Below are 13115 nucleotides of genomic sequence, written 5' to 3'. Positions count from 1 at the left end.
TTGACAGCCAGCCCAGAAATCGACAGAAAAAATTCATGGGACTACATCTGGAAAATAGCGCGCAATTAAATAGTGATTTTTCAAGTATACTCAATTATGAAAAAAATGTGCTGTGTTTAATTTATTTTAATTTTATAAACATTTTTTTTTTTTAAAGATTAATCTGCTTAACATTTATAAATAGAGCTCTAATTTTAATATGGAAATAATGAGAAAAGTTGAAATGAAATCTTAATTAAGGGAGCAATAGAAAAAAATAGAAGTTTCGTAGAAAAAAAGTTAAAAACAAGAATTAAATAAAAAATAAAAATAAGTAAGTTAGTAATATTTTGCTATGAATCCTTTACTGTACGTATTTAGGCCTTTCCTTCTATGATTTTTTAAATACGACCAATAGCACATTAATATTTAAGGTTTTGTCTTCCAAATCTTCCCTTTCATATCTACTCACAGATTCTATATTAGATTTAGGTCGAAAGGCTGAGCAGGACAAGATCATTGTTAAAATCTCGAGACTAACACTTTGGTTTTCTATTTGTGTGTTTTTTTTCCTATTTTATTAAAATACCCATTTGTGTGGCATCTCTCTGTCTGCGTATCAACGCGTTATGTTTTGTAGTTTTTAACTTGCCATAGGAAGTTATTGTAATGGGTCCGATTTATCAAATTGAAAATTTTGACATTTCTCGACGTTTCAAGGCCCCTAGATTCGAAATAAAAGATTTTTAGAAAGATGTCTGTGCTTGCGTGTGTACGTACGATCGTACGTTCGCTACGTTTTTTCGTCGTCCATAGCTCGAAAACAAGAAGAGATATCGATTTCAAATAAATTTTGTTATACAGATAATAAGGCAGAAAGATGCAGAAAGGGCTCTCAAGAAAATTGCGAGGGTGGTTTTTTTTTACCATAGCAGTTTGAAAAAAGGTGAACATTTTGGTTAACAATAAATATCTTACGAATTAATCAAAAAAACCGAAAAAAAAACCTCCAAAATTTTACGACTAAAATATGATTTCATCTCAAAAACAATTTAGTGCAACGAAGAATAATGTTTTTGACATCTGATAAAATTTTGAGAAAAATCGAACGGACAGTTTTTTTTATAAAAAATAAAAATTTTAAAAACCATTACTCAAAGTTGGTAAAAATTGTATATCGATTCAAATAACTTTTCAAAAACTTGAAATTTAGGCTTCAAACTTATTTTATCTTATAAGAAATATTGTTTTCAACATTCTGAAAAATGTTGAAAAAATCGAATTGACAGTTTTTTTACAAAAAATAAAAACCTAAAAAAAATTAATAAAAGTTGGTAAAAATTGATTTTCGACTCCAATATCTTTTCAAAACTTTTAGATATTGGCTTTAATTTACTTTTATCTTTCAAAAAATATTGTTGTCAACATTTAGTAAAATTATGAAAAAAATCGAATTGACAGTTTTTTTACAAAAAAATAACAAAAGTTGGTAAGAATTGATTTTCGACTCAAATATCTTTTCAAAAATTTGAAATATTGGCTTCAAACTTATTTTATTTCACAGAAAATATTGTTTTCGATATTCAGTAATTTTTACATAAAAATCCAACAATCCGTTTTTTCATAAAAAATAAAATCTACAAGAAATAGTACGCAAATTTGGTAAAAATTGATACGAGTACATATAGACAAACTTTTGAGCAAGACAAATCGACATACGGGATGGGAAGTTATCAGTTTGGGTCGCATCCCAGCCTCTTTTTTTACATTTGGGTGCTGACTAGAGATGGCAGAGTAGATTACGTCAGGTAATCTACTCGGTAAACTACGTGTAGTTAATTGGATAAACTACACGTTTGATTTGTTTCATTTACTACTTTACATTTTTTACGTGTGCTACCTTCAAAAAAAACGTTAAATTTCAAAAAGAATTTAAAAAAAAAAAAATGAATAAGTAACGACTAAAGAGTGAAAAACACTGAACTATACATAAGAACCAAATATGTTGCATAAATGAACTAAATCAAGGAATTCGAAGTTTTATGAGAGAAAAATCCAATTTTAATAATCATGTTTTATTTTTGTCGTTCATTTTCAGAGTATACTGTATCCGACGACAAGAGTTAGTTTTTCACACTTTCACAGTTATCTTTTCGATGCAATTTGTCAATTTGGTGGTGGACATTTTAAACTATTTGACGTCTACCCCTACGTCTGCTACATTTAACTACATTGACCTACATTAACTACCTTATTTATGTAGCAGACGTAACAAATGTAGTAAATAAAAAAAAATCGCATTTCTGCCATCTCTGGTGCTGATCCATAATATTTTAGAGCCAAGACATATGTAGATCAACTTCATAGTGAGAAAAATAGATCCATGTCATAAGATTGCATCCGTTATATTTGAAAGTGTGTGTAACGAAAGTTAAGTTCTGTTAAATAATTGTAGATGTCGGCTGATGAATGATAATCACATTTTTAATAGTCTTAAACTTTCCGTTTTTGTAATGATTAATGTAAATTTAACTTGATTGAACAATTTGCAATAGGGATAGTTGTTAAGTTGAAAATTTCCAGTTGGGCCAATAATATATGAAAATAAATGTAATCATATTTTGATTTTTAAGAAGAAAACCTAAAGGTAATGTAAAAAGAAGGAATCACACAGAATGAAACAAAAAAGTTCAAGCCTTTTGATTTAGTTTATAATCCCCACATTTTGAATCAGATTTAATACATACATACATAGGTTTGATACATCATTGAGGCTCGATGGATAAGTTCTTAGAAAAGTATTCAACATAAAACAACAATATGAAGACAAGATGAACTCTTGATATTTCGACATAATTTTTTTTGAATTTATTTGCTTATTTAATTACTTGTGTGTTTTTTCTGTGAGCTTACGATCCAACTTTTATAAATCCATGTTTTCAAGTTTTTTAGCCCTACAAAATTGTGTCCTAAATCCGTAACAGCTGTAGTACCAGTACCTTTCAAAATAAAACCTTAAATGTATCTTGGAAAGTCTTCAAAAAAAGAAGATAAAAAATGCAAATTTTGCTTCGCATTCTGGTTTTCAACCTTGCTTAGCATAACATCAATCTTTAGTTAAAAAAATTAAAGATTAAGTTTTATTTTTCTAAACTGTTTAAGATTACATGTAATATTTGTTTGTTATTTTGAAAAAAAAAAAATTGTGTCAAAAATATAGCGTCATATGAAGAAGATCTACACCCCTTTATTTCAGTTATTATTTAATTCATCTTCAAACAAATTAAACAAAATTAGATACGTTTCATTTTATGTGTAACTTAGTAAAGTGAAACATAAAAATTTTCTGACAGCCAAAAATAAGTTGTGTTATACTTAGAATTTAAGATGTACTTAGTTACGGCACAGATTTAAAAAGAGTATCAGCAAATGACCCTTAATTTCATTAATAACACTAAACTATAAAAACCTAAAAAATACCCTTTATTAAAGTACAAATTGCAAAATAACTTGAAGCCTTCGTTAATGGAGTCGATGTTTTACCATGAATAAATAAATAAAGGAAAAGTAATCACATTGCAGGAGAAATCAATTTTTATATTTCTACCATAATAAAAATGACAAGGGGTCACTTTGAATCTACACGTAGCTCATGCAATGGATTCTCTTTTTGGCATGAATGTTTATTTTTACGAAATGGTTGAAAGATGTAACTCACTAAACCTACTTCTCAACGGACTGGTGCGCCACCTAATTTATTTAGCATGTATTTTTTAAGTACATACAAAAAATGCACGATATTTCTCCCTATATGAATGCTTCACATGTTTGTTTCACATTCAAATACGTTGAACAAATACGGTTTGATGAATATTTGACGGATTGATACGATTTAAGTTCACATTTGGCAAACATGCTGTTAAACAACATTTTCCAATTGAGTTGGACCGATATCAAAATTTTTTTGGTATGCATTCACATTTACAATTTCGAATCAATCAAACATCATTTGAGAAACCTTCCTTATGGTGACTAACTTGTGAAGGTTAAAATTAATGAAAACATGTGTTGGGACATTTTTCTTAGAAAAATAAACTTTCTTTCAAAATGTTTGACTTCACCCATAGTTAAGCTTTAATTATTTGGATGTTCTGGTTCAAAATATCGCTAACCCTGAAAAACGGGTTTTAACGCTAAAAACTGTGACTACCATCTTTTTTTATCATACTGGAAATTAAAAATATTTTCGTTTTTTTTTTTTTTTGAATTGAAATACTTGATTTTGTTGGTCTAGTTTTGTTTGTTGAGTGTTGAACTTGGGTATCCTAACGTTCAAATTTGAACTCTGAACTGCAGCGGTACGTAATCGTATGGTAGATGCTGATCATGCACCTCTTTTGCTTCTGAAAACGAGGAGATTATAAAGTCCACTAATTATTTCGTGGCTGGTTATATAAATTCAATATATGTTATATGATTTAATATTAAAAAAACTACATCGTTTTTGTTTATGTTTATTTCAATTACACACCGAATTTATTTTTAAGAACGATATCATTCAAATGATGTCGTTTTTTTCAATGTACTCCTGCAGTCAGATCATTACATTTGCGATTACTTGTAGGCAAAGCGGTGGAGTAATGCTTTGAATTTCATATCCAAATTTTTCTTGCAGTGCCGGAATTATATGTAGATTGTTTTTACCTTTGATTTGATTTATCCCCATAACATTAAATCGCAAGGTGCGAGTTCTGGCGACTAAGGCGGTCTACATACTGTCCTTAGCCTTTCCATCGATACCCTAGCTGCACATGAATACAGCTGCAATGGCGGTAACTGAAACTCATAAATCGTACGGCAATACACTGGAGCAGCGACTGTCTCTCCCTGGCCCATTACCATGCTCACTGAAATAGCATTATAACGTTTTTGATGGCGTTCACTAGGGTCGTTAGGTATCGCATATTTTGTGTGCTATCCATCAATATAAAAATGTGCTTCGTCACTGAATACAATTTTGTCAAGTGTAAGTGCTGTCCGAAAACGTAGCATTTTCTCTTTTGTTGAGATACTAAACAATTTGGATTTTTTGCCAGTGAAGCTTAAAATTTTATTTTCAAAATAAAATGCACTGTTCGTTTTTTTATTCATGTGGAGACCGCAATATTCCTTGTCTATTACGTGGATTTCGAAAAAAATCATTTTGAACTTGAGACACATGTTCTGGCTTTGTGACTGACGTTGATGGTCCAGAAATACTCATGGCGACCAGCTATTTACATCCATTCTGCTTACCTTTACTTGCTAGTATTTCGTTAATCGCAATTTAAACTTGAAAAATGTTGCTTTGTAATTAAATAAGACAAATTTTACGCTTTTATTTTGTTGTTGCAAAAATTGTTTGTATCTTCTTTTAATTAAAACTTTTTTGTTTTCAAAACAACTAGTTAGTCTTCTTTATGCAAGTTTTTTTTATTCAGAAGCTTAAATTATAAGTTAAATAAAATTAGTTGGCGCATCAACTCAGAGAACAAAGGCCTAGTGACTTACAACTCTCAACCATTCCTGAGTGCGAGTAATTCAAAGGGCTGGAGAAGACCTATAGTTTTATTGCTGAATCCGGACGGCGAATTTAAGAAAGCACATTTCACAACAAGAATTAATCTTGGAAGATCCTCACAAGAAACAGTATCCGTGGAAAGGCATGACAGCTATTACGGTACCAGTACTAAAATTCTTGAAAACCGTTAAAAATTACAGTATATATACGGAAAAAGGCTTTGAAAAGTACAGGGTCGGGCAAAAAAAAACCTCTCGTATTTTTAAACGTTTATATTTAAAGCTATTTATAGATAAAATGGTATTCGGGGTATAGATAGATAGAGGTCTACGTGCCGTTTTTAGTAATCATAATATAATGGCACGGTGAGCATCGCGCATTTGTCGTAGAGGAATATATCCGTATTTCCGTATTTTTTCGAAGAAAATGGACAAAAAGTTACGGTTAATGCGGATAGCTACTGTCGCATTATTGAGACCTTCCTCCAACCAAACTTAAATCAGTTTACTAGGAACCACAAAGAAGTCTGGTTCCAACAAGATGGAACCACAGCACACACTTCACGGCGTTCACTTTTAAAATATGGGAGATATTTTTGCCGGACCCTGTAGTAATACAAATATAAATGCTAAAAAGCTCATGACTAACATAAGAAAAAAATTTTTAAGTAAAATTATTATACATAGTTGCTTTCGAGAGCAATACAAAGATAATAGTGTCACTCAATTTTTGTCGATATAAGTTGTGTAGTACGATTTGTATTCTCTTGTTGGGGTTTGAGAGCATACAAAAATCGCTTGGAACTAATCTCTGCAAAATATGGTGAACGCTGCGGGGGGTTAATATTTACTATTTAACCACTGATTTTATTGATTTGTAATACGGTACATTGCTTTACTGAAACAGTACTGCGTTGTGGACTTTTTTAATGCTGGGCGTCCACTGCGTAATTCGTTGTCGATTCTCATTTCGCCTTGCTGGCATTATATATTTTAGTTGTTGATTTATATATTTTGGAATCTGAATAGTGTGTATCAAGTCAAACCTTGGCTTGAATGTTATTTTACCAATTTTGTTTCTTTTTAAAGTTAGGACAAGTTAAAAATATAGATTTAATACTAGTAACGCCACCTATTGCTTAGTCTCCATATAATATATGTGCGGGCGCTTAAAAATTATTAAAAATAAAGAGTTAAAATATTTGCGTCTAACCTTTGATTCATTTTATTTCATAAAGATATATGGATCTATGTATATTAAATATTTTAAACAGTAATTAACAATACTCCAAAATTGTAACATTTTTTTATTATGCATAAGATACTCGTAGTCTGATCTGATCTGATCAATTTTAAAAGTTGGTTTGTATTTATTTTTTTTCGATCCGCTTGAACTTAAAGACCACTCTAGTGACCCAGTGCCTTTTATTATGATTTAGGAAAAGTTTGATTATTGAAAATAAATTGATTGACTAATTGCATTTCATTCTGCATAACCAATTAAATAAATTAGTTTCAAATGAAAGCAACAAAATTATAAGAATTAAATATTGGATACAACACAACATGAAGGGATTTTGAGACGTTTTTTTTTAACTTTCTTCTAGAGCCAGATTTTTTAATGAAATTATTCTTTGTGTATTTTTTCATCGCAGTTTTTGGTCAGTAATAAAATCGAACTTTTAAATTTAATATTTGTTTATTCAGAATGAGAAGAGTTTTTAATAATTGTTTTAAACGCTAACAAAATTGATTTCATTTCATCATTAGTGTTTGTCTGTAGTCTTATTTTGTAAATAACTGAGGGAATTTTAATAATACACGTAGTGTTCAGTTTAAGATTCTTGTCAAATGACAACGCTGTCTATCTTCATCTACCAATAAAGGTCTCTCAATTAACTTGATTTTGTAGGTGAACCGAATTTATGTTCATATTATGGAGCACTTAAAAATTCCGATCTTATTGAATTTGTTTTGTCCTTGCTCGAATATGAATTTTGTCAAATGAGAAAGTTAAAGAAAGATGCCTCTTTCTTGCACATAAAGACCCAAATCTTTTATGGGTTAATAGCTTCGCTATAAGCACTTACATTAATTTAACATTAATAACATTTTTACAATTGAATTAAAACTTAACATTTGAATGCGTGTTCTTTTTTTTTTAATTTAGAAAACCTGAAGCCTTCCCAGTGGTCATTTATTACATCTTGACGGGAATGCATTTAGGGTGAATTTCAATAAAGAATGTAATATACAGAAGTCAACATAAGTTACCCAGCTCACTGGGGGGTCGGGCGAATGCCCGTACCTCCTACAACTGATTTACTGGCTACTATTAGCATGTTCGAACAGCAAATCAAATCGGAACCATTGACTTATTATTCAGCATGTCCGCCTCCTGGTCAGGAAACTCAAAATTCACATCATGATCTCCAACAGCAACAGCAGGGTCAACAAAGTGGTCAACAGCAACAACGTTCTGTTATAACGGCAATTGACAATAAAAACAACGTGCTACATTCGCAAATTTTGCTGGTAAATTTGTTTTTTTTTTTTTTCTTGAAATAGCATTTACAAACATTTTAGGTTAAATTATCTGAATTTTTGAACTCATATTTCGAACAAAAAATAAAATAAAGTTATATCTTTATGTAAAAAATAATTTCAAAAAATAACACACTGACTTTAGTAATAAGCAATCTTGTATTTAACTCCAAATCAAAACTTACAACTTTTTAAAATATAATTTGGCATAGAACGTTAAATATTCCTTCCAAGTTCTGATAGTTTCTTTGAAAGTGGTTCTCCAAATTGCATTCATTAATTAACATTACAAAACATAAATTGAAAAGCCGTTGTTATTCATTGCCAAAATTCAAACATTCATTTACATATATATGTGTCCATGCTTACCATATTTGTCTAACTTTAAATAGAGGAAATATCACAAATAATGATTCCCATACTAAAAAAGTCGTTAGAAATTGAAATAACTGCAAAGTAGAGACGCATGAAAACGAAAAGCGACATCTTAGAAAGTTAAATAGAAACCAAGAACACGATCTGATGAAATAAAAAGCTCTGCCATGAATTTCTCCTTCTCATCACAATTTAGCACAAATAATATCACACCTTTTTCTATCTCATTTATACTGTTTGTTGTGGCACAAGTTTTCTCGAATAGTTTATTTTCATTCATTGTGTTTCATATTATTCCTTTTGTTCTATGGATGTTATTTATTGCTCATTATACTATCTAAATATCGCATTTTGTAGTTATCGACGTTATCGCAAGGAAGGGTTTTCGGGAATCTGCTGGTTTCGATTACAGAAAACAATATTACCGCAGGTCACATTTTAAAGTGTTCTCCTCACAAAGTAAAATCATTTGTTTTCTATAGAACATACATTTTAAATGAGTAATTTAAAAATATGATTTGACACGTAAATCATATTCATATGCATAATTTTTTGTATTAGGCTGTAGACTTAAAGTATTGTATTTTTATAAGCATTTTGCATAGTGAAAGAGAAAATTGATATTTTCTTGGATGGGATTTAAATAAAATATTCGTTGTTTAATATCATGCAAGGACATATTTATGTACTCTAATTTGTTAAGGTACTTCTCATTGTAAATAATTTATAATATAAACTGACTTATGTATATTCCTAAGATTAAGATTTCTAACCAAATTCAAATGTCGTGGGATAAGTTCTTTAGCGTTAGTTATAAAACGAATTGGGGTATCCACTCATTGGTTTAATAAATTATTTTGTAGGTTCGTTAATTAAACAAATTTCGAAAAGAATGCAAAAACAAGAAATGACGGCCTGCATTAATAAACTTCCGTCTACGGCGTTTTATCGACATCTTATTTTTTTTTGTTTAATCTTACCTAACTAAATATTTGCACATTCCTTTTTAACTATTCACTTAAGTTGATAATCGAAAACCTCTTTTTTATTGCTATTCAAACATCCTAAGTTGAAGTTTTTTGTAATAACTTATTATTTTTTATTTAATTTAAAAACTCCCAAAAAACAAAATGTTTTCCCTAAAAATGTACAAATTCGGATTACATGTTAAACTCTTAAGTTCCTTGACATGAAGAATACAAATCTTTGATTTGAACTATGTAGGTGTGCAATTAAAATCTCATTTAGTGCCAGAGTCATCTATTTATCAACAGTGAGAACTAAGTTGCACACATATTAACTAGACAGATAATATCGTCGTCTTTCTATGAAAAATCCCTAAGTCCATTTTCCGCAAAAATGAAATAAATACACTAAGTTCATGCAAATGACAAAATTTATATTTTTTCAAAACTCCCTAAGCTTAACGATGCATCATTTTTAAGTTATAAAGAATTAAAACTCCCAAAATCTATTAATTTGCATGGTGATTTCAAACTTTTAATACAATTATCTCAAAACACAAAAAATGGACTTAGGGAGTTTTAATAGAACGACGACGATATTAGTACAAATAAAATGTATGTAATTCTAATTAGTTTAAAAAATTGTTAAACATAAGCAAACATTGATTCGGTAGTATGAAGCAAAAATATCTTCTTACATACTTACATTTATCCTTCATATACTGTTCTCTCCTTTTAACGAGCTCTAAATTTGTTTGCTAATAATTTCAATTAGTTCCAAGGAACCAATAACTACAACTTGGTCACTTCGATATTAAAAATCTTTGTCTTCTCCACTTTCCTACAAGCACATACGAGTATTTACCTATGCACATATGTATAATAAATCCCACGTTTAAATGTTAGCCAGAAAAACATCTTCAATTTAAAGTTATCCCAATTTCATTCATAATACCCTAAATCATTAAATATTTAGAAATTTCTAATAAATTTGTTTCCTTCATTGACAATAATTTTCCCTGTGTTTATTGCTTACAGCGATAATGAGCGGTTTATAAAATAAAAAATAAAATCGTCGACGATTAGCTTATATTAGTAAAATTGAAAAGAGTTCTCTAAATAGATTAGGCATCATTATAAAGCTTCTTCTAGACCGATAAGTTCCTAGTCACTTGTGTTCACTATTAAAATCACAGCCTCTATAAGTTGTCATCGCCGAAGTTTTTTTTTCTTATATTTAATTCCTTTAAATTTTAAGTATTGCATTTTCATTTCGTTATACAAATTTTTATTTATATTTTGTCCGTATCACACAAGTATTTATTTATTAGTGATAAAAAATTTAATATTATAAATTTTCAGGCACAACAATCAAGTACTCCCTTATCTGTTGTCGCTGATGGACTGAAACCGGAAATTATTCAATCAAATAATGGAATGTCAATATCATTATCGTCCACAAACAGCACTGGATCAGGACAATCAAGAAGTAAACCTCAAGCATGCAAAGTTTGTGGTAAAATGCTTTCATCAGCTAGCAGTTACTACGTACATATGAAGCTTCATTCAGGAACTAAACCCTTTCAGTGCACAGTAAGCTAAAAATTTTATATTTTTTTCTATGTGAAATGTATGTTTTTGTTTTGAAGGTGTGCGAAGCAGCGTTCTGTAGAAAACCTTACCTTGAAGTGCACATGCGTACACACACAGGCGAACGACCATTTCAGTGCGAACTTTGCTTAAAGCGATTCAGCCAGAAATCTTCACTAAATACCCACAAGCGTATTCACACAGGTAAGAACTAACATACTTTTTAAGTTTAATAGGAACATATGTAACTACATGAACCAAAAACAAAAACTCGAAAATATTGTTTGTTTGATTGTTTTTAAATCCCATTTATTTTAAAACTGAAGACCTACCTCTGTACAGCTCTATTTCAAATCAGTTTCCCCCCTAAGATTCTTATCTATATACAATTAAACTTGCAAAGATGTTATAAAAGCTTGGGCCATGTATAGGCATCGCTTGACGACACAATTTAATAGATAGATACAAATTATTCTTTTTGGGTTGTCTTTATGAGGAAAATCAATGAAATGTTCCCGAATACATTTTTATTTTATTTGTTAATCGTTGTCGAATTCAAGCTGCCTTAAGGATCAAACTATAAAGTGCTACCAAAGCGAATTGGTCGTGTACCTTTAATTCCAGTTTGTAAGCGAAAAATCCGATATCTTCGTGCATAATTCTTTTAAGGCCAGTCTAATGAGATATGTGGAGAAGTCATGAGTTTATGTTCTTAAATTGATCCTGACACTCGGGTATAACAGCCACATTTATGTACGTCTGTGCGAACGATTCAACGATAGCGACTGGGTCCATTAATGTTCTCCACTGTCGTACCAGTCTCATAAACTTTTTGCAACAAAAAACGCACTATTTGGGGTACTAACACTCGAAACTAAGTTTTATATTTTCCAAAGTTGTTAAAACGTAAAACTCGCATTTCGTTGCGTAGAGGTATGATACTGATTTTCTGTCGATATTTAGAGTATAAAAAAAACATGCTTTATAAGGAAACAACATAATCTCACTCTGTATTTGACATTATTTTTAATATAGTGTATCTGTATACTGAAAGCATCAAGATCAAGAAATCGAACTTATACCAATCATTTTTATTTGAAGTACATTTTTCTCTAGTTCTTATTTCAGTCGTACATTTTTAATGTATGCAATTCTTAAAAGTAGCAGGAGAAATATATTTCTATGATTTTAATTAGCTTTTGCCGTCAGACGAAAATTAATAATATTTGTTAATAGATAAATGTTGAGTAATATTAGAGTCAAACTTTTTTAATGTACACTTACTTGCACCATTATCTCTCTAAATTGCATTTGTTCTGCTTCCTTTAAAAAATTATCAAATTAATTATGTTCTTCTTATAAATAAATTGTCGGCATCAATATTCTCTTTATAACGATATAAATTTTAGGATGGAAATAAAAGTTCTCTTCTTAAATGTGAAATGCTTCTTAGATTGTTGTTTCCAATAAAAAAAAAACATGTTCTGATAAAACGGGAATCGCATTTGTCCATAATATACATTTAAAATGAAAACTATAATATGAACATTTAAAATAAATATTATTTTTCTCAAACAAAATTAAATTTGTATTCAATTCATTTTATTACGGATTTTTATGAATTTTTCCTTAAAAAAAATTGTTATCTCGAAGAATAATCCATGATAATGATGTTACAAACATCAAACATTTTAAGCGCATCCAACACAAAGTAAACCCAATGCTATCCGACAAATTGAAATATTATAGAATAAACTCAAAGACATCATAACTTTCTCCTTTTTTCTTTCTAACACCATGAGCATCAGGTGATAAGAATAGTCCAATATACTCCATGCATGACCGGACTAGCTTAAGGGTGTCTGGAGGAAGATTTATGCTTTTAAATACTATTGTTTCAAAAAAGTAACAAACGATGCGGGTTGAGTGGTGTCATTGGAATCAGTGATAGTGCGGATTTCTCAGTCGCAAGGTTAGGTTAGGTTAGAGTGGCTGTCCAGATTTCGTTGACACACGTAGACCTCAAGGGTCCATTGTGATACCACTAATGAGGTTACTCATGGGAGAGTAATGAATTTAAACAAACCATTTTGTACTTTTAAT

At 30.1% G+C, this 13115-nt stretch overlaps 1 protein-coding gene across 9 annotated transcripts in view; it reads left to right on the top strand.

Annotated features, from left to right (window-relative positions):
• Positions 1-13115, top strand: part of LOC129949263 (zinc finger protein ZFP2-like) — a 59499-nt gene that overhangs the window by 18546 nt on the left and 27838 nt on the right. For 8 of the 9 annotated variants that reach the window (XM_056060608.1, XM_056060609.1, XM_056060612.1 and 5 more), the window contains exons 2-4: positions 7709-8073; positions 10785-11015; positions 11072-11216. In XM_056060608.1, coding sequence (XP_055916583.1) covers positions 7837-8073; positions 10785-11015; positions 11072-11216 — 613 coding nt within the window. In that variant the 5' untranslated portion in view covers positions 7709-7836. The remainder of the gene's footprint in view (positions 1-7708; positions 8074-10784; positions 11016-11071; positions 11217-13115) is intronic. The other variant, XM_056060611.1, reaches the window with a different exon arrangement.

Source organism: Eupeodes corollae, chromosome 3 (assembly GCF_945859685.1).
Source record: "Eupeodes corollae chromosome 3, idEupCoro1.1, whole genome shotgun sequence".
NCBI classification, from domain to species: domain Eukaryota; kingdom Metazoa; phylum Arthropoda; class Insecta; order Diptera; family Syrphidae; genus Eupeodes; species Eupeodes corollae.
This window is presented reverse-complemented; position numbering and strand designations above follow the sequence as displayed.